The 22,289-nt window shown below is 35.9% G+C and overlaps 1 protein-coding gene across 2 annotated transcripts; it reads right to left on the reverse strand.

Moving 5' to 3' along the window:
- Positions 1–2,777: 2,777 nt before the first annotated feature.
- POU1F1 (POU class 1 homeobox 1) lies at positions 2,778–19,161 on the reverse strand. 2 transcript variants are annotated; one of them, XM_066347402.1, is made up of 6 exons: positions 19,020–19,161; positions 15,933–16,004; positions 7,417–7,641; positions 4,807–4,971; positions 3,979–4,039; positions 2,778–2,988 (listed from the first exon to the last, which is right to left on the reverse strand). In XM_066347402.1, the coding sequence occupies exons 1-6, from the start codon at positions 19,159–19,161 to the stop codon at positions 2,778–2,780; spliced, it is 876 nt and encodes a 291-aa protein (XP_066203499.1). The 2 variants fall into 2 exon arrangements, with proteins under 2 accessions (XP_066203499.1, XP_066203498.1); XM_066347401.1 differs by having other exon boundaries at positions 15,933–16,082.
- Between the last annotated feature and the right edge of the window lie 3,128 nt (positions 19,162–22,289).

Here is a 22,289-nt window from a genome sequence, read left to right on the forward strand (position 1 = left end):
TGGCACCCATCTACTGGAACACCATACACACCGCCCCACCTCTACCCCCCACTTTCCTTCTAAGGACTTGTAAAAACATACGTATACTCCTCCCATCCTCAAACACAGAAAATATTTCTTTAGACAAATCTTTTCACCACTAGGAAAGGTAAATTCTATGAAGGAGTTTGTCAACCACTTCTACCAGGGAAAATGGAATGTACCAATCAGTATAAGGGACAAATAGATCTTTCCATTTTAATGGACTACTCTACTGAATTCCTGAAGGTTTACGACAGAAGAGCTCCCAAGAACATCAGATGGAAAGGCTGTTTGGTTCAAGTCAGCTTGTGGCATTTATTCCTGAAAGAATGAGCACATGGATGCTACAAAGGAAGTTACATTTGTCATATAATTGCGAGTTAGGATTCTAAATAACCATTTTCTATATTTTAAGAAGGCCAACATCTATTTAAATTTCTCAACACTGTAAAGTTAGGAAGTATAATCTCAAAACTCATTAATACAAGTTAATTAATAGTTAATACCAGTGCATTTACAACTAACCGGTGATTAGCTAAATAATAAAGAATTGCTATTTCAATATTACATATTGATTCAAAATAATTCCTTTTAGGGAGAAAAATTGATTCCCAATGCTAGTTGTATCTAAAATTGAAAACAACTACCTTATGGGTGGATGAGTGATAATATGGTGTAAACATATACTTGTTTGTTTTTGTTATATGAATTCAGATTAAACATTCTCAGCAGATTCATATGTACAGTGCAGAAAAGTCACTATTCTAGATATATTGCATTTTGCTTCAATTTGCAAGGTCCAAAGCATGTATGTATTTGTGTGTGTGTGTATATGTGTATATGTGTACATCCCATCCAGCCTTCTGCAAACTGAAGAATCTCTTCCCCAATTAATTAAGTTTTAAGCAGGCGATATGTCCAGAGAAGGAACTTACACATCTACAAAGCTGAATAATTTGGGGTTTACTTTTGAATAAGAAAAGCCTTTAAATGTATATTGTACTCAACAGCTCCTGGGTGCTAGATGTGTATGTAAGCATAAATGATCAGGCCACTGAAAACCTTTTGTAGTTAATATAGCAAAGTTTCTAGTATAATTATTGATGGTCATTATGTGTGACCAAATATATGAGCTACATTGACTGGCCTGTATAATACTTGGTCTTTATTAATATCACAAAAAAAACAAGAACTGAACAGTATAATTTCTTTAGTAAGCATCCTAAATCAATAATAAAAGTTGGTTTAAGTGTTTCCATTTTTTATATAAAATACATTAGATAAACATTGCCAACAGATTTACACTCAAAATGCAAAAAAGTGTTACTATTTGATATTTATATCACATTAGTTTGCTCCCACTTAAAAGTTTCAAAGGAGTACATTCTTATAAATTAAATATATGTTTCTTGAGCTAGAATTTCTTGAAAGCTCAATATATCAAACTTTACTAATAGTAAGTCATTCTAATTATACCAAAAATGGTAGTATTTTTTGATAAGACCATTATCAGAAACAATTTTGTTGGGTTATGAGATTTTAAAAATTACGTTATTAAATTTAGTCACCCTTCAAGTTTGTAGACATTATTTACAGCACATCGCTTTCTTCATTTAACAATGAACAAACAGTTAATTATTTAAATTAAATTAAAGATCGCATGGCCGCCATAAGCAGACTCTTTCCGAGGCACTGGAGAAACAGCAGAACCCGCACTGTTACAGCTTACAGAAGAGCGGTCTGAGCCTCGAGAATCCATACAGCATATATTTTATAACTAAACATCAAAAGAGTTTGTGTCTGGTAAGAATATAAAGTTGATAAATGAATGTTTCTGCAAATTTCTGTTGAAAACCTGATTTGGGCACTATGCCTTAAGTGCATTAGCATCAGAACTGTCCCTTCTGGTTCAGATTTATTCCTAATTGCAATAGTAAAATTCTAAGGCACCTCTGGCTCTTAAGTGCAAAACTTGAGTTTAAACAAACTATTAGAGCTGATGGTAAGCAGTACATTGGTTAAGGAATGATCTAATACTTTCTGGTGATAGACTTTATGGGACATTACTGACTGAAATTTTAAAAAGCTAACACACAGTCTTGGGAAAAGAACTCTTTAAAAGATCCAGGGGTGCGTGTGTGTGTGTGTGTGTGTGTGTGTGTGTGTGTGTGTGTGTGTGTGTGTTTAGATAGCTAATGGCTAGGTAGGTAGGTAGATAGATAGATGATAGATACTGGGAAAGAATTATTGCTTTTATTTTTCAATTTTTTCATTTATTGATTGATTTTAGAGGAAAAGAAAGATGGAGAGAAACATTGACTTGTTGTCCTACTTATTGATTCATTCTTTGGTTGATTCTTGTTTGTGTCTTGACGGAGGGTCAAACCCACACAATCTTGGCGTATGGGGCGAGTACTCTAACCAACTGAGCAGTCCAGCCAAGGAGACTCATTGTTTTTTCCTATTAGTATCTTTAGGTTAAAATGTACAACATGGCTTCTAAGAATAATTATTTATTATTATTTATATAAATAATAATAAAGAAAATAATTGACCAAATAATAATGAATAATAATAAAGAAAATAATTGACCAAAATAATTTAAATTGAATTTTTAGAATATAGAAAAGAAAAGCTTTTGCGAAAGTTATTGGTATAAAGTGATTTTTGAAGCCAGCTAAATAACTACTTTCTATTTTTGTTGGAGAACAGAAAGGAATGAAAAATAGAAACTTGCAATCACACAACAGGAAACCTTATCTGCATTCAAGATTGTCCTTGGAAATAGTAAATAAACTCTGATTCAGACTTGTTTTCACCCGTTTTTCTCTCTGCCTTCGGTTGCAAAACCAAACTCTTACTACTTCCTTCTCAAGGTTCAGTTCTTCAGCCATCCTCAGTATCTCCTGGGAGGAGGGTTTGTTCTGCTCTCCAAAGTGTCTCTCCAGAGCGCCTTTCGCAGCAATACTGGGAGACGGGGGTGGGGGCAGGCGGTGGGGGTGGAGAGACAGGGTGAGATTATGTTTGTGGCACATCAGAATTAAGTTAGGTTGAATTTCCTAAATATCAACATGAAAACAAAACCTAGAAACTCTGAAAACATTTTGTAAACTCTTCAACAAAGGTGGACGTATGATTTGTCGTACTTTTATATGCTTGCCTTATGCAAGGTACTAACCATTCGTTACCAGTCACAAGAAGAAATAAATCGAGTAACCCAGATTTTTTTACGTTTATCCCACTTTGCACCACAAGAGGGCGCAGACTTCCTGAGAAGGACAGGAGGACTTCGGTAGGCATTTCTAAATGTCCCCCAGAAATCATTTTATTGACAAAACATGAAATGTTTAGTGAAAACTAACCAACCAAAACCAAACCTATACTTTTGCATTTCCTCTGTGAGCCTAGCGGAGATTACAAAAAGATCAAAGAACAACCTTTCTGGGGTGCAGGGACTGCTTTGCGGGGAAGAAAAGAGCAAACGTCCAGCCCTTGGGGCAGCCCTCAGGGAATGGTCGCAAAGGGACACACGAAAAACAAATCGCAAGAAGTCACCCTGTACTTAAAGATACTAAAATACTGATTACTAGTTTTGTTATTTTTAATAACAGGTGCCATATTTCCAAAGCAAGACTTATATCCAACAGTACAGCAGCAATAGTCACTATTTTTTAAAAGTGATTGCTCAGTTTCTGTTTTATACAAAACTTGTGGAGCAAATGTGTTCTTGAAGCAAACAATACATACTATTCCATCAAATGTTTAAAACTACTAGCTCTTCACTTCTCACTATTAAGTTATTAAAATATGCCTTTTTCATATATGTTGTATTTTTCCATTGACAATATTCACCTTATGTTTATATGTTATGTTGCACCTATATTACGCTAAATGCTTATTCCATTAGTAAAATATCTTGTTATTCCTCCAGTAACATTTAATATCTCAAAAGCATACCTAATAGTTGTTCTCCGTTTCCTTTTCCTTTCATTTACTCCGACTTTTTCATTGTATAAAGCTGTAATGTGGAAAAGAGAGATAATTACAGAAATCAAGTACGGTTTGAAAAATCACCCTCAGACTTGGATTTCAAATGTTAATTATAGAATAATGCAAAAAAAAAATCACCATAGCATTTTTGTTTTAACTTTCTGCAACCTATGCCATTTTGTATTACAAGCCCTAGATAAAACAATATTAATACAGAAATAAATATTAACTTTACAAAAATAATTGTCTATAAATCATATCCCTGCTTTGCATTGGTTGGAACTCTGCCCTAAATGCTCTCAAAACATGCTCTCTATCCAGCCTTGACATAATAGTATGGGTTGATAACTTGATCACATTAGATGGCTCATTTTGCAATTGCTTATGCTATTCACTTGGAAGACTGGTGTGTGCACATGCTCGGGTTGTGCTAGTGTTAGGTTATAAAGAATGATTGCATGTACAATCACTGCAGTGTAGTACAGAGGCAAAAAAAAAATCTGAATGTGTTAAAAAAAATTCACATTATGCCTTACTGTGTAGAAAGTTTTCCTCAATATAGCTTATTCTCTCACTAATTCCCTTCTCAGTAAATTTACTTCTACACTTGGATTAGCCTTCCTTCTCTACTATGATGATGACACAAGACAGTTCTTTTTCATCTCAAAGGAAAAGAAAAAAAAAAAAACTAAACCTCCAACCTCTCACTTTAGCATTAGTCCTACCAACTGAAGCCACTGTTTCTATTAGGTCAGAAGCTCACAGTCTTCAGAGATTCACCGTTAGTATTAGTACCTCCCACTTGCTCCGCTTCCTCCAGCCATTTGGAGAGGATTGCTTTTAGTTTGCACGCATTCTTGAAGCTGAGCTGCAGGTTTTCAAATCGGCAGATAGTGGTCTGACTGAACTCAGAGCCGTGCACAGCTGCCAGGGCCTCCCCGACATTTGTTTGGGTGTATCCTGCGGAAGGACGAGAAAGACAGTTAGCTCCAGCTTTCACAAAGCATTGCTTCTGGTCCAATATTGCATAAATCTGTGTATCTGCCTTTGTCGATTGCTCAATACCACTTTTAAGCATATACTTGTGGGCAGTTCAGAATTATTCATAAGGTTCGGTGTAAAATTGCCCAGGACTTCAAAAAAATATTCCTTCTAGTTAATTATTTTTTTTCTAGAAGTCAAAATAATTTAGATAGGAACATCTGCCATTCATAATAGTTAGTCAAATTGGATAGATGTGTCATTAGATACTTAAAAATTCTTGCATTCTATGTTATTATTATGAAAGATCTGGAGGTATAAAATATATGGTGCTATATCATAAATATTTTTATCTCAACTATAAGAGTGAAAAAAATAAACTATATTGTTGAAGAGTACAAAATAAAACAAAAGTTATTATGCCTATTTTTTCTAGAAACGTGTTCATTATGAGACTTTGATCACTCAACATTTTAAATGCATTTCCAAGTACATTAATCATATCATTTGATAACGCTTCTATCTCTTGGCAAAGATCCACGTTGATTGTCCCAAACATATTTAGAGTATAAGTTATTATGAACCATCAATATAAAAAAAAATTCATAGCAATATAAATACCAAACTGAAAATGAATGTTATAAATTGCCTACTGCTATTTTTATTGCATACAGTAACTACATATTAATTCAGAGCCCACGGCTATATACCTGTATGCATGAAGTGGTTACACATGATGCCTACTGATATATATTATTACAAAATAACTTGTGGTTCATTTCACAAGTACAGAGCTTTGAACTATCATTTTCAATCTATTAAAAATTATTGCACTACTTCATGAATTTAAATCAAGGTTGGTTGTTACAGTTATTTTTATGTTAAAAACACTTTTCAATGGAAAGTGAGCAAAGGCTATGAATAGACAATTCACAGAAACAAAACTACAAATGACTGTCAAATACATGAAAGGATGCTTTTGAATCTTCACACCTAAGAGAAATTTAAAATGAAACTACCATGAGGTACACCTATTAGCTGTATGATTTGCAAAGATCCAAAAGATTAATTGCCTATTTTTCCTTCAACAACTGTTTAGTTATCCTATGTGTCAGCCACTGTTCTAAGTTCTGATGATATGTTATTAAGGAGAAAACAAAAACAAACAAACCAACAACAACAAAAATATCTGCTTTCATAGAGGAGTGGCACAGGAGACATGCACAATGGCAGTGAAATTTGGTGCAACGTCTACACAGACAAATTGGACATCTGCAAAATTACAGGTATGCACATACTCTTTAATGAAGCAGTTTTGTTTTTAACACTTTTCCCTCACCTATATTTGTATAGGTACAAAATGACACTGATGAAATTAATTATTGTAACATTGTTTTTCACGGACTAATATTGAAGACCACATAAATTTACCATCAGTAGAGAACTGGTTAAAACAATTGTGAAGTGTAGTATGACAGATCCATTAGAACAAACAAGCTCTTTAAAAACTAGTATGGAAAACTCGCCAAAATAATTAAATAATACAGAAAAATCTGGATGAAGAAATAAATATTCCTCCTGGCCTGTTGGCTTAGTGGTAGAGTGTCGGTCCGGAATGTGGATGTCTTGGGTTTGATTCCTGGTCAGGACACACAGGAGAAGCGCCCATCTGCTTCTCCCTCCTGCCCCCTCTTGCTTCTCTCTCTCTCTCACTCTCTCCTTCTCTCTCTCTCTCTCTCCCCCTCCTGCAGCCATGGCTAGAGTTGACCCTGGGCTCAGGTTGGCTATGAGGGGGCTGAGATTGGCTCCATGGCCTCTGCCTCAGGCGCTGGAATGGCTCCAGTTGCAATGGAGCAATGCCCCAGATGGGCAGAGCATCACCCCCTGGTGGGTGTTCTGGGTGGATCCCAGCTGGGGCACATGTGGGAGAAAGTCCCCCTCCTTTCACTGAATAAAAAAAATAATTCCTAGAGAAAAAAGAAATATACGTATTTGTATATATATGCATAAGTATTTCTAAAAGGATACACAAGAAGCTAACAACGTTGGCAAACAGGAATGACAGGCAGAGGGGTGTATTTTATTTATATTCTTCTTTGCCTTTGAATAATATGAATGCATATTCTCTTCAACAGTTCAAATGAAATATATAGAGAACTGGGCACTTCTAGAGTAATCTTGAGGGGGTTGAGTTGAAAATGAGTGCCATTAACCTGAAAATCTATGTATTTAAGCTATTTAAAATTTACAAGAAAGTAAGGCTTTGTATGATTTTCACAATTAGACAAACTTAAATCTACAGGAGAGACACAGAACAAGGACTGTCCTGGACTTCCGAGCGGAGTAGAAGAGAATGAACGGGAATACGTACAGGAAGGATCAGCAGACCAAGTGGTGTGTCCCATCGCCCTTCAAAGCACGTACCTAGCTTGATTCTTCTCACTTTAAATTCATTGGCAAACTTTTCAAGTTCTCGAATCTCTGGAGAATCCATGTCTATCGGCTCATCAACCAATTTACTTTTCCGCCTGAGTTCCTGCTTGAAGTCAGTGGTGGTGGGGTCCTCCGCCAGCAGAGGCTGGTGCATGGGGGGAAAGCCATGGCCCAAGGTGTGGTCAGGAAACTTATAGAGGCAAGGGGTCAAACTACCTACGAATAAACAAAGAAAGGAAAGGGTCACTTGGAATCACCCCCATTTCTGCACAAGCCAAGATTTTGCCTTAGAGCCATGTTCCTGCTGCAACCAGCCTTAATTCTAAAAGATTAACTGACATTTTGTCTTCTGAAGTCAGAGTAGCTTAGTTTAAATTGGATTATTTCTTTCCCACCTTCTCAGAGTAGCAAAAACAAAGAGAATGCCAAAGGAAATAAGCAGAGAATTGCAAATATTTAAAATGGAAATAAGCAAATTCTCTCAGACGTGTAAGTTTTCCATTATATTTTTTTTCTCTTAAAAGACACCCATTCCTGCCTGACCTGTGGTGGTGCAGTGGATAAAGCGTCGACCTGGAATGCTGAGGTCACCGGTTCCAAGCCCTGGGATTACCTGGTCAAGGCACATATGGGAGTTGACGCTTCCTGCTCCTCCCCTCTTCTCTCTCTCTCCCTTTCTCTCTCTCTCCCCCCCCTCTCTCCTCTTTCTCTCCTCTCTAAAATGAATAAAAGTCTTAAAAAAAAAAAAGACACCCATTCCTGGGAATCTGAGGTTCAGCTCTAAGTAAAATGTATATTTTCATCTCTATTTTCTTAATTCATTGACAAATAATGTGTGATGTTTGTTATAATCAAGTCACATGGTTAAGTGCTATGCTGGAAAGTTTTCTTAGGATAAGAAAATTGATTTATGATATACAGAAGCCTGACTGTTTCATCAGTAAATGCTTAACTTTGAAGGGAAATAATCATGCCTTTTTATTTTATTTAACAAAGGCAGATAAAAAAAGAATGAGAATATAAACTACATTAATATAGTTTAAATATATTTAAGAAGCACCTGACCAGGTGGTGGCGCAGTGGATAGAGCATCGGATTGGAAGGCAGAAGACCCACGTTTGAAACCCCGTGGTCACCAGCTTGAGCACGGGATCATCTGGTTTGAGCAAGGCTCACCAGCTTGAGCCCAAGGTTGCTGGCTTGAACAAGGGGTTACTCAGTCTGCTGTAGCCCCGTCAATGTACATACGAGAAAGTAATCAATGAACAACTAAAGTGCTTCAATGAAGAACTCTTGCTTCTCATCTCTCTCCCTTCCTGTCTGTCTCTGTCTCTTTGACTCTTTCACCAAAAAAAAACCCCAAAACCCCCATATATCAATATATATATATATATGAAATGAATAGACATGAACAGAAAGTAATTATTAAAGTTCTATTAAAAAGTAAGCCACAGTCCTGGCTGGGTTGTTTGGTTGCTTGGAGCGTCATACTGATAATGCCAAAGTTGTGGGTTCGATCCCTGGCCAGGGCACAAACAAGAGTCAACTGATGAATGCAAAAATAAGTGGAACAACAAATCAGTGTTTCTCTCTCTTGCTTGCCTGCTCTTTCCCTTTTCTCTCTAAATCAATAAACAACAAAAAAAGTAAGCAACAAGAATTTTTGAAAAGCATTCAGCATAATGAAATCCTTTTTGATATTTTTTTTTGTATTTTTCTGAAGTTGGAAATGGGGAGGCAGTCAGACAGACTCCTACATGCGCCCGACCGGGATCCACACGGCATGCCCACCAGGGGGCGATGCTCTGCCCATCTGTGGCATTGCTCTGTTGTAACCAGAGCCATTTTAGCACCTGAGGCAGAGGCCATAGAGCCACCCCAGCGCTCGGGCCAACTTTACTCCAATGGAGCCTTGGCTGCAGGAGGGGAAGAGAGAGACAGAGAGGAAGGAGAGGGGGAGGGGTGGAGAAGCAAATGGGCACTTCTCCTGTGTGCCCTGGCCAGGAATCGAACCCGGGACTCCCACACGCCAGGCCAACGCTCTACCACTGAGCCAACCTGCCAGGGCCTCTTTTTGATAATTTTTAAGAAGAAGAAATAAGTGACAAGGAAGAGGACAATTCTAGAGATGACAGGTAATCACGCATGAAGAGTAAAGCATTGCGTTGAACAACAAATCACAAAAACACTAAAATATCTAAGTTTTCAGGTTGCTCCCAGATTTCATTCTTCATTAGTAGAGAAGAGTCTCTCTCAGTTGGGGAGCATGGGTGAGAAAATAATATAAGCCAAATTCTCAAATATTTTATTTCTATTTTTTTCTTCAATCCATGATGTCTTAATTGGCAGAGATGTCACTTTGATTTACATTAAGTGACACACATATAACCAAGATATTTATTGTAAATAAACTATTCAGTAATTAATCATGTTTCTTATAAATATAAATAAATATTTAAACTAAAAATAAATTACTACACAGTATGTGGAATAAGCATTTTTGTGAACACTGAAAATACACATTGAGTTTGTGCTACCTATAATTTCTTCATAAATACATTTCCAAATCAAAGACATGAGTAATAATGTATTTTGCCAGAATAAATAGACCTTAAATTAATATATCAATATGTAATGAGTAAAGAATAGTGTAAGTCAGCAAATTGTCAGCTTATATTATTTATATCAGTATATGTAATTATAGTGGACCCCTATCCAGGAGACTATGTCTTTTTTCTGAATCAAAGTAAATACAGAAGTGAGAGATTCAACAAAAAGGCATAAAATAAATTTAGCTGTTTCACAGGTATGAAAAATATTTGAGAGGAACCATTCCTACCTATGCTACTTTTAAAAGGAAAATTATCCAGTTTTAGTTTTTAAAAAGTCAGTTATCATTCAATGATTGCCTTAGTGAATGTTAAACTGATCAGACCAGACAAAAAACTTAAAAGCAATTATATCAATGTTTCATTAATTACATAGTTTATTTTTGAAAATGTTTATTACTTTTGGGGTTCATTCTTAGCTTTCTATTATTTTTAGGTTTTTGCTAGTTGAAATAAAAGAAACACTAGTATGTATAAAAAGATAACTGATCACATTTATTTTCACATCTACTTAATATTTATCTCAACTTTTCTTTTGCTTCTGCTTTCAGAGTTGGTTCTTTTTTTTGTAACATTTTTAAAAGATTTTATTTATTGATTTTAAAGAGAGGAGAAGGAGAGAGAGAGAAGGGGGAGAAGAAGCAGGAAGCATCAACTCCCACACGTGCCTTGACCAGGCAAGCCCAGGGACTTCGAACCAGCGACCTCAGCATTTCCAGGTCAATGCTTTATCCGCTGCGCCACCACAAGTCAGGCCAGATTTGGTTCTTATATGTAAAAGAATTTTTACTTCTTTCATCATTCATAAATATCAAATGCCAATTAGTTCACTGAATATGAAACACTCTGAAACACAGTAAAAGCAGAGATAAAAAATATCATACTGCCGTTTGATTTTGTACTTTTAATGTATTTTAAGGTACTTTTGATACCTCATTTAACCTATATCGAGTTATGTTTATTTTACATAAGTAATATTGTGCGTATCTTTTATAATGAGATGCCATAAAGTCTGAATTTGCTAGCAGTCCTGATCACTCAATTTTTGTTGTTCATCATAGTTTCACAGTGCTACACATTTTCTGTGACACTCAGTGGCTGTGTTCATTTTGCATTTGTCATCTTCTTATCCTTATATAAACAGATGCGGTAGGAAGACTACAATTTTTTTTTTTTTACCCACAATTTAAAATTTAGGAAACTTAAGTAAAGAGAAGTTAAATAACTTTCCTTTGGTGCCACAACAAATTAACTATCCAGTTGAAATTAGAAGGTAAGCCCAATGAACATTGCAATAAACCACATCAAAATAATCGCCTCATCTGTACTCAGGTAAATCAAATTCTGTGCTGGCCCAGTGGATAAAGCATCAACCTGGAACTCTGAGGTCACTGGTTCAAAACCCTGGGCTTGCCCGGTCAAGGTACATACAGGTTGCAACTACTATGAGTTGATGCTTTCCGCTTCTCTACTCGCTTTCTCTCTTTCTCCTCTGTTCCTTAGAAATCAATAAATAAAATCCTTAAAAAAAATAAAAAAGACTTCTGTACTTTAAATACATTTGACTACATTAAAAGACTTTCAGACCAATATTATAATAATTCATTAAAATACTAGAAGCGGGCCACCTCTACTTCTGGAGAATTTATAACATGCAATGGTTGTTATACATTTTAAATGGTTTGGGAAAATAGAGATTTAGAAAATGAATTTGATCATGAACCTGAAAAGAGCACAGGAAATGCCATGTTCAAAGGCTGGGCATCCAGCATAAAAAGGAAAACATGTGTGATCTGTTTTTATTTCTCATTACGTGAAAGTACCCACTATTATCCACAGGGACATGCGTTCCTGGAAGGAAATCTCTACAGAAATTCGTAATGAGTTATAAGCACAGCCAGACACACTACAGTTTCGATCGTGTGAACCTGTATTTGGGGGAGAGCGAGAAGTGATCGGTGTGGTATATTTGGGCAGATATTTTAAAAATAATTCTAAATCCTGGATTAGAAAAAAAGGGGAAACGACGAAGAGGAAAGATGCCGTGAGCCATGTGCAGCGGCGAGTCTCGTTTTCAGCTTCCCAAACATTAACGAAGCGAAGCTGTCTGGAAGTCTAGACAAGCCTGGAAGAGTCTGCATATTCTGTACAGCCCGAAGTGTATTTTCACATTGGCTGCACGCCTTGCTGAATTGCTCTGTCTGTCTGTCTGTGTGGCGGGGTGGGAGAACAGAGGTGACTGTCTGACGCGGGCAGTGGGCTGCAGAGGTCTGGCTTGCTGTGCAGGGCACTGGCTCCGTGTACCGTGGTACCGGGCGGGTTGCTCTGCTGCGGCACGTAGCTCTGCCAGGTGCTAACGGACAGCGTCTCTGAAGCCTAAAAGAAGGAACAGGGAAAGCAGAGAGCAAAGCAAAACGCTCTGCCTTGCTGTGGACATAGACAGGAATGCGCGTTTGAATAGCATTGGAATATTTCTATTTATTTTCTTTTGTTCTAAATGCATAATGCGAAGAAAATCATAAATTTGAATTGTGACCTTTTCTCTTTTGTGTACTGGTAAATCTCATCATGTACAACAGGGGATCCCCTTCATGGTTTTGTAAATTAAGCCTATTTGGAACACAGCCATGCCCACTTGTTTATATATTGCCTATGGCTGCTTTTCTGCTAGGGTCACCAACCTGAGAAGCTGAGACAGAGACTAAAATAACAAGGGAAATATACCAGGTTAGGGCTACGGAGAGGCCCTTCATGACAGAGGCAAAAGCTCTTCAGAAATATATCTTCCCTCAGAGTCAACAACACAACCAGAACAAGGGAGAAATAAAAATGAAGGAAGGGAGGAAGGGAGGAAGGGAGGAAGGGAGGAAGGGAGGAAGGGAGGAAGGGAAGAAGGGAGGAAGGGAGGGGGGAAGGGGAAGGGGAAGGGAGAGGGGAGGGAAAAGAGGAGGGAAGGGAGGGGAGGATGGTGGGAAGGGAGGGAGGAAGGGGAGAAGGGAAAAAAGGGGGAAGGAGGGAGGGAGAAAGGGAAGGAAGGAAGGAAGGAAGGAAGGAAGGAAGGAAGGAAGGAAGGAAGGAAGGAAGGAAGGAAGGAAGGAAGGAAGGAAAGAAGGAAGGAAAGGAGGGAGGGAGGGAGGAAGGGAGGGAGGAAGGAAGGGTGGAAGAAAAAGAGAAAGAAAGAGAAAGAAAAGAAAAGAAAAGAAAGAAGGAAAAAAAGAAGGAAAGAAAAAAGAAAGGAAGGAAGGAAGGAAGAAAGGAAGGAAGGAAGGAAGGAAGGAAGGAAGGAAGGAAGGAAGAAAGAAAGAAAGAAAGAAAGAAAGAAAGAAAGAAAGAAAGAAAGAAAGAAAGAAAGAAAGAAAGAAAGAAAGAAAGATTTGAGAATGAAGAAATGAACCCCAAAGCAGGCTATTTCTCTATGTCAACTATCAAACAAATTTCTGTTGCTTTTTTATTAGTCCATGTGAAGTGGGCACTTTCAATCATAGTAATCTTTTCTCTTATTATCTACTTTTCATTTAAAAAAAGAAAAAGTGGACATTCATCTTCTTGGTTGATTCCCAAACCTGGTCCTCAGCTATTTTGCTTTCCTTTAAGATTAGTTTGTAAACAAGAACTCTCACACCAAGTCTTGGTCTGACCATTCTGTAATACGACTTTGCCAGGTTAGACACTCATTTCCATCTAGCTGAGTTGCTCAGTTTCCACAGGTTGGTGGATGGGGTGGACAGCCCACAGAGCTTGTTTCTGAACTTTCACCCAGCTTAAGAAACGAGAACAGAAACAATCTCAGATACCCAGGAATCAAAATCTTGAGGGTGTTTGCTGTTTTTGTTTTGTGATGAGCTAGAAGAAATTTTTACTAACATTTATAATTCCCTGGTTGCTATTATCTATACTTGAATTATCTAAATTCCCAGAGGTGAAGAGACAGAAGAAGGAATTTAGCTGTTAGTGTATCTAAAGACAAAATCAAAGGAGAAAGACACGTTGAGTTCATAAAAATGTAATAGAGTTGCGGTACCCACACAATTTTTTTAAAAAGAGAGAGAGAGACAGTAGGAACTCAGAGATGTTAAGTGACTTGAACAAGGTTTCACAAGTAGTTCATGGAATGTCTAATTCACTGCTCCTGATTAGTCAATCTCTTTGGCATGCCCACACCTGGACCATAAGGCACAGTGAATTCATTTTATAACTAAAGTCATCCCCAGTAACTTTAACAAAAATATTAGCTGTAGCCTTTCCTTTTCAGTGGGTTATTAATTTAATAAAATGTTCAAACTAAATGTAAGAATCAGAGTATGAGTAATAAGATAACCACATTAAAATAAAGCAATTCCACGTCCATTGAAATACAGTGCTGTCTTCTGTAGCTCTGCTTCTGTATGGGGTATGTGCCAGTGAACCTGCTTTTGTGCTTGATGATAAGACATTTCTGTGGAGTGTGTGGAGGTGGTTGATCTGATGAACGCCATGAGATGACTCAGCAAATTCAAACGACATAACCAGGTTTCTCTTGTGTATTTTATTTCTGAATTCCTGTGTTTTATAACTCAATTTGTGTAGCTTCTCTCGGTATGAGGGCAGGAGAGTTCAGATTCTCTGAGCTTAGTCTGCCATGATAAAAATTCTTATGCTTGAATATATGTTAAAATAGTGATATTCTAACAAATTAGGAAGGATATCACATTTTAATGATACCACTGTCAAAAAAATATTTGAATATAATCTAAATGCTGGCTGTGGTGAGTTATTTTTTCAGTAACATACATATTTAAAGACTACAATGATACCTTCAAATCTTAGATGAACATTTTGCTTTTGATGTTGTTAACCCAGGCTTTGAATTGTTTTAAAGGGCTTTCCCAAGGGCCTCTCTGAGTTTGCTGGGTGCCTGCCAGGAAACTTGTACCAGCCTACCTTGAGCTGCCTAAGCCTGGTTGCCTCAATCCGAAAACTGGAAGGATATTCTCCTTCTCAGGGCAGCTGGGAACTCACTAGGCCCAAAGGCACGGGCCTTGATCTGATGGAAAGGAAGGTGGTAGCGAAAACCATCTGAAAGTATTTGGTCTGTGGCTGATTTGATCTTCGCGCTAACTTCAGCCCATTGCCGCAGGTTCCTGGGTTTTGAGGGCCCATGAAGTTGTACCTGGCTTCAGGGGAATCACTGAATGAAAAGCAAGGCTATTCTCCAAAAGAGCAGCATGAGACCATGAATACGAAGACATGTCATTTTCTGTCTTCATAATCAAAATATGGTGGAGGCCACAGAAAGTATTCTGCCTGCACCTCTAATGGATAAACGCATATCACTTGACTATTTTATAATGAAAGTTCATCATTAATGAGGACTCTTCTCATTAACCATGAATATTGATTAACTATTAAGTGAATCATAAATGATCAGTTTTCAAAGGGGAAGAAAAAAATGTGGCTCTCCTTATTTCCTAATTACTAAAAAGAGACATTAAGATTTACATGTAATTGTTAAGAACAAGAGTCTTCATTTCACCGTAAAGGTGGTTTTTTGAACCGCTGACCTCAGCATTCCAGGTGGATGCTTTATCCCACTGCGCCACCCCAGGTCACCATGAAGATGGTGATGCTAGTTTATTCAGAATGCTGCTTCATTGAATGGAAGAGAATATTGGTTTGGAAATATTTTATTTTTAAGTTTTAATGTTTCATTTAGTTTTATCTGAGAAGTTTTGAATTACAAATTAATTAAATTTTTGGTTCAACATTTTTTCAAATTTATAGGCATAAATCCATGTTTCATTTTTTTTTATTACATACTCTGGGTGATAACAAAATGCAAGAAAAACTTTTCCTATTGTATGATTTCTGTATCTAAGTTTCCCCAAACTCAATCGTATATGTGAAGATAATTTCTCTTACCTGCCATCACTCCATAGGTTGATGGCTGGTTTCCATAATGACAGGAAGGAACAGAATAATGAAGTCCAGTTGCTGTGTTTCCCAACGTTGTCAACGAGAAATACGTACGCAAACATTTAGAAGTTTGGATCAAAGACAAAATAGACGGGACTGGTAAGAAAATGTATGAGGATTCAAGACACATTCGTTTCATTTCAAAAATACACATATATACAACTTTTAAATTTACATGCCTACTGTTTGTTTTTGTACGGAGGAAGTTCTCTGAGTAGGTTCAAACTAGGGATTCAATTGTATCTCAGGTAATAAGCTCATATATCATCAAAGTGGACAGGAGCCTTCACTGATTAGCCTATGCTTTGTGAGGGGGTGACTGGCCAGTTCGGACCTTAGCTAATTGAGAGTTGCAGAATTCTTTTAGGCTCCATCCAATATAGACATTGCAACAAACTGACTAGAATAGGCTCTTAATATGGTATTATAAAGTGGTCTTTCTCTAGAAGAATAAATATAGCAATTGATCCTTGAACCATCTTTACCTTTGCTTATTTTCCTTACAGATTTCTCCCATCAAAGAGGAAGTGGCAGAGCAACTAGACTCCTATTGGATACAATGATAAAAATCCACTCAATGTAGAGATTTATAAAAATCCTGTGGCAATGTATGAGGTGTTTATATTGATAGTGAAACCTTGAGTTTGTCGGTTTCTGCATTCACACAAACACTTTAACAGTTCTAATTATACAGCTAGTCAAAAAATGAGTTGATTGTTGAATGGCAATGTCTATAAAGGTTGTGCCTAGTCTACAAGTATAAACTTGTTCATAAATAATTACATGCCTCTTGGAATCAATGTGTATTTTAAAAGTAAATTTAAATTATTAAATTTTCCTAATCCAAGCTTCAAACACGGATCACCGAGATGACCTGAAAGCAAAAACTATTGACGATAAAATTACTGGACAGTGTTTCTTCATGCTTTTCATTTCCTTATTCTCCTTCATCTCCTGAACATTGTGTTCATTTTTCGTAAATGTAATCATATCTTCTTAAAGAAATATAACATTTTGAAAATAGAATTTGAATCACTTGAAAATCTTGAGATAGAGCTAGTGATTATAAAGCCATGAGGTCTCTTCAGAAAGTAGAGGGGGGCTAGGTGGTGTTGGAGGGAGACTTGACCTGGGGTGTTGAATGCACAATGTAATATAGAGATGATGAACTGTAGAATTGTGACCTGAAACCTATATCATTTTATTAACCAATGCCACTCTAGTCAATTTAATAAAGAATTTTAAAGTAAGCAAAGTGTCTGCACAGATTTTCATTTTACGATTGACATGTAAAGTCATTTTATATTATCATTAGACATAAAAGCCTTCCTATACATTCCCAAATTAAAAACAAACATAAAATAAAATTAAAGACCCATGTTCTCTTATTATAACCCTTATTTATAATTCCTTATTTGGACAAATAATTATGATTTCATGGAAAAATATCAATTCAATGCTATTATCATTTAAAATACATTTAGGTCATTTTTAGTCATGATAAATTTTTTTCACTTCATAAAGTTTAAAATACATTTTGTTTTTCTGATTTTGAGAAGCTGGATAAAATTGCTTTTTGATCTTTTGGCTGAGATCAAGTAGAGCAGTTGGGTAAAGAATAATCGGAATGACTAAATATCCTACTTATTTATTTAAAAAATACATTTTAAATTAAATAAATGGGGTTTTGAGCCTAAACTTGCTAAATCATTACCTCAATTCTAAATTTTATTTTAATTCTAAAATAATATTTATATATGTTAGACTAAACCAACAATCCCCAGATCATAGAAAGATCTATTTTTAAAAATATACAATTAGCTATGTGATAGTTTAAATATTTATAGCACATATTTTTGGTTAAAATATTTTATTATATTTTCAAAAATATGTTTAAATATATTCCATTATTACTTTTTAAATTAAATTATGAGAATCTTAGGTAGGTGGAAAAAATCTCAGATTAATGATTTTACCAAAGTCTACCTCCATAATCTCTATATCTTTAAAAATCTAACTAAAGATTAATACTGATCTTACATATGTATTTGAAAACAGTTTAATTATAATAAAAGATAAACCCTAAATCATTTAAATAACAATATGAATTTACTCAAATTTTGATTTCTAACATATAAAATTTATTTCCTCTTTAGATTCCTTTCAAGGTAAGTGGAAAATGAATACAGTACATTTCTATCTAATGGAAAAAATTTACTCGACTTAGTCTAATTATAATTGTACTTTAAAACACTTTATTTGTTGCTACATGGTTAAGGAATGAATTATGCATTAGCAGAACATACTTATTTGATTGATGATTTAAAACAATATATTTGAATTCTCAAGCTTAATTTTCATTTAAGAAAGTTATATAAGAAAATATTAAAAGTTATTTAGAGGTTGAAGTCTCTTCAGAACTCAGTTCTTGAAAAAAATTAACTCAGTTCCTGGGCTCTAAATGTTATATATTATTTCTAGTTTATATTTTTGAGTTTTGAATTATGTAAAAGTAAGTTTATTAAAATTATTTAATTAGTTTATTCTTTGAAATCCATTATTATTGGTATTGGAAACCATTTAGTTGTGTTTACTATGAAGTATCAATATTTGCTTGGTTTTAGAATAATAGCAAATGTAATCTAAAAACCAAATAAACTTTTAAGTAAAGAACTTACACCTTTAAAACACTAAATTATTTTAGACTATTTCTTTAGTTTTGCTCTTTACCCATAGACTTTTCATTAAAATAATTTTTTTTATAAAAAGAGCCAAATTCACTGTTTACCTATGTGAAAAACAGATTTTTATAGTGAAACCAAAAATAGCTTAAGTTAGTACATTTACTAATAATATCATTTGAAAAATTTCTTAGATATTTTGACTTCTTTAATATCCTTGATAATTAACTTAAAACTTATTAAACTAAAAGAAAAAAAAGAAAAGAAGCAAAGAAATTCTAAATATGAGTCAAAGCACCCATTCTAAAATCTTTAGGCCCAGCCACCTGTAGACTGTTATTAGAGTCAGTACCTGTAGACATCACATTGGTGGTATGGTTGGATACTGGTAGGCACTCGGCAGCACTGTGATGCATTATCAGAGGCAGAGTTGCAGAAGTCTCAGAATTCAGAGGTATAAAGGTATCAGCCGAAGTGAAAGGTTGGCAACTCATTCCCACAAGTGAGTAGAAAAATGAGGAAAATTGTTGCTCCCCAAATCAGAGTTTTATTATATTACCGTCTCAAAGGGCTGTTTCAAATCTCACTACCTGCATATATACATCAGGAAAGCTCTGCAGCACCCAGAGGGCCCGTGCTGGTATTTATACTGCAGGGAAATCCCTTTATACATGTTAATCATCTTTTCCCAGGGGTATTGCTTTATCAATCTCAACTGCCGTCCTTCTAACTCAGACGTAATCCATGCCCAAGAAGGCGGCTAGTTCTGGGTATATGCTGAGGGGAAGTGAAAAATAGGAAACTGTTTTTTGACAGCTTCAGTAATTTCAACCTTTTAGAAAGAAATAAAAAAAAATTTAAGTCTTCCTCAAAGAAATAGTGCTATAATAAATTGAAAAATAGGTGTCTTTTTGTTACTAACACATATACAAATGACAAACTTATATATATGAGATTTTTTTCTTTTTTGATAACTTTCCATTAAACTTGCAAAATAATAAGAGAATAAATTGCATAATTTAAAAGAAATTATGAATATATGTTTAAATGGAAAGAAGCACAGAAGGCTATAAAAATGAATATATAACTACTGATTCATATTCAACAATGAAATTTTGAAAAACTATGAAAACCAATTTAATTTTTATATTATAAATAGAAGAATATTGGATAAAATTATAGTAATCTGTGGAGAAGATGAACAGGAGTGATAATGTCTTTCCCTTGATTTTAATTTACTCATTAAAAATGAATATTTAGTCAGCTTTTCCTAGATGCCAATGAGATTCTAGGCACTTTCTACAGTTAGGCTGTGCAAATCTCACGGCACCTGTGTGAGTTTCGTGCTGTACCATCCTCATAGCCCTTGACTGTGCTGGAGTCTCTGATCTGCCCCATTCTGCTCCGGAGCCTGTAGTAACCACGGTAGCACTGGGTCCATACTTTATACACAGAATACATTGACAGTAGATGAGACTGGAAAAAACAATATGCTACAATTGATTCGAAGATAAATATCAGCATCAGGATTTTACAATGATCAGAATTTCAATAAATAGATGAATAAATATGATACTTAAAAAAAGGATTCTAGGAGTAATCCAGCAAATACAAGTAACGTGACAGGCATAGATATTACTAACGTAAGCAAGGGCCATGCTTCGTGAGACTTCTTTGAAATTTAATATTATGGAATGTTTCAAGATAACTCGGAATATGTCCCTTTGTGACAAGTTACTGTGAATATTGAGAAGAATGCATTTTCAGAAAACTTGAAACTTAAATTTGTTGTTAATAACCAGTTGGTATGTTATAGAAAAAAAAAGAGAAAGTGCCCAAATTATTAGCTATTGCTTCAAAACAATAATTTTTAAAGTGACATGGCTTTCCATTTTTGAAGCTTTATTAGTCATCTCTAATGAGAGAGGATTGTAAGTAATCAAAATGGTTATTTGCCTGACATGTGGTGGCATAGTGGATAAGGCATTGACCTAGAATGCTGAGGTTGCCAGTTCAGAGCCGTGTCTTGCCCAGTCAACGCACAGATCAGAAGAAGCTGAGAGTTGGCGCTTCTCGTTCCTTTTTCTCCCTGCCTTTCTCCCTCTCTCTCTCTCTCTCCCTCCCCTCTCTAAAATCAATAAGTAAAATCTTTAAAATATATAAAAATAATTATCTTATTACTCTTGCAAAATTCTTATTTTCAGACTTCACACATGCAAGAAAAAGTACTTTTTTTAGTGTGTTTATAAAAAGAATTTGTTGGTAAAACTAAATACAGAAAAAGGGTTTGGGGCATTGAATATTCTTTAAATTAAGTAAATGATATATAGAAAGTAGAACACTTAAAAATTGCCCTTAATAATTTTGCTATTATTAGAGTCATTGGAATGTCTTGGTAAAATGTATCAACCAAATGATAGATAATGAAGAGTATTGTAAAACCAGCTTGAAATGAAATGAGATACTCTCCCAGTGGATTGCCATGCTGACTGAAATGCTAAAATTGTAATCGTAAACATATTTTCTTAATAACTGTTTAAAATTGTTAACTTTGTACTACCTAATGCAAACCAGAATGCTATAATTTAAATTGTCTTATGCCTGGAAATATATGTTCTCGTTTTGTTTTGTTCACTTAATACTATAATCTATTAACATCAATTTTTAAATCAGGTTTTTATAAGCAGTCTTAATTTTACCTAATATTGAATTGTATGGATCTATTATTTTTAAACACTTATTTATTATTGGTTGTTTTATTTATTATTGGTTGTTTTATGCTTTCATTTTATTATTATTATTATTATTTTTATATTTTTCTGAAGCTGGAAACGGGGAGAGACAGTCAGACAGACTCCCGCATGCGCCTGACCGGGATCCACCCAGCACACCCACCAGGGGCGACGCTCTGCCCACCAGGGGGCGATGCTCTGCCCCTCCGGGGCATCGCTCTGCCGCGACCAGAGCCACTCTAGCGCCTGGGGCAGAGGCTAAGGAGCCATCCCCAGCACCCGGGCCATCTTTGCTCCAATGGAGCCCCGGCTGTGGGAGGGGAAGAGAGAGACAGAGAGGAAGGAGGGGGGGTGGAGAAGCAAATGGGCACTTCTCCTATGTGCCCTGGCCAGGAATCGAACCCGGGTCCCCCACACGCCAGGCCGACGCTCTACCGCTGAGCCAACTGGCCAGGGCCGTGCTTTCATTTTTATAAATAACAACGTAATTAACTTTTGTTTGTTTGTTTTTGTCCAAAATGGTTTTTTGCACAGTGTATTTTTACCATGTAGCTATTTCAGGTTGTTTTGAATATCTCCCCTTAGAATATATTTTAGAACTAAGATTATTATATTTTAGGAGGTTTTTAAAGTTCTTGATACCATTACCAAATTTATTTTTTATTTTAAAAAAAGACATTTCCAGAGTAGTTCTAGGCTCACAATAAAATTGAGCAGAAAGTACAGAGTTCCCATGTCCTCACTGCCCCGCACATGCAGAGTCCTCCCCTCTGTCACCGTCCCCCACTAGAGTGGCACACACCATTATCACCCAAAGTTCCATTAGAATTTGTTCTTCTGCCTGACCAGGCGGTGGTGCAGTGGATAGAGCGTCGGACTGGGATGCAGAA

Source organism: Saccopteryx leptura, chromosome 8, assembly GCF_036850995.1.
Source record: "Saccopteryx leptura isolate mSacLep1 chromosome 8, mSacLep1_pri_phased_curated, whole genome shotgun sequence".
NCBI classification, from domain to species: Eukaryota; Metazoa; Chordata; class Mammalia; order Chiroptera; family Emballonuridae; genus Saccopteryx; species Saccopteryx leptura.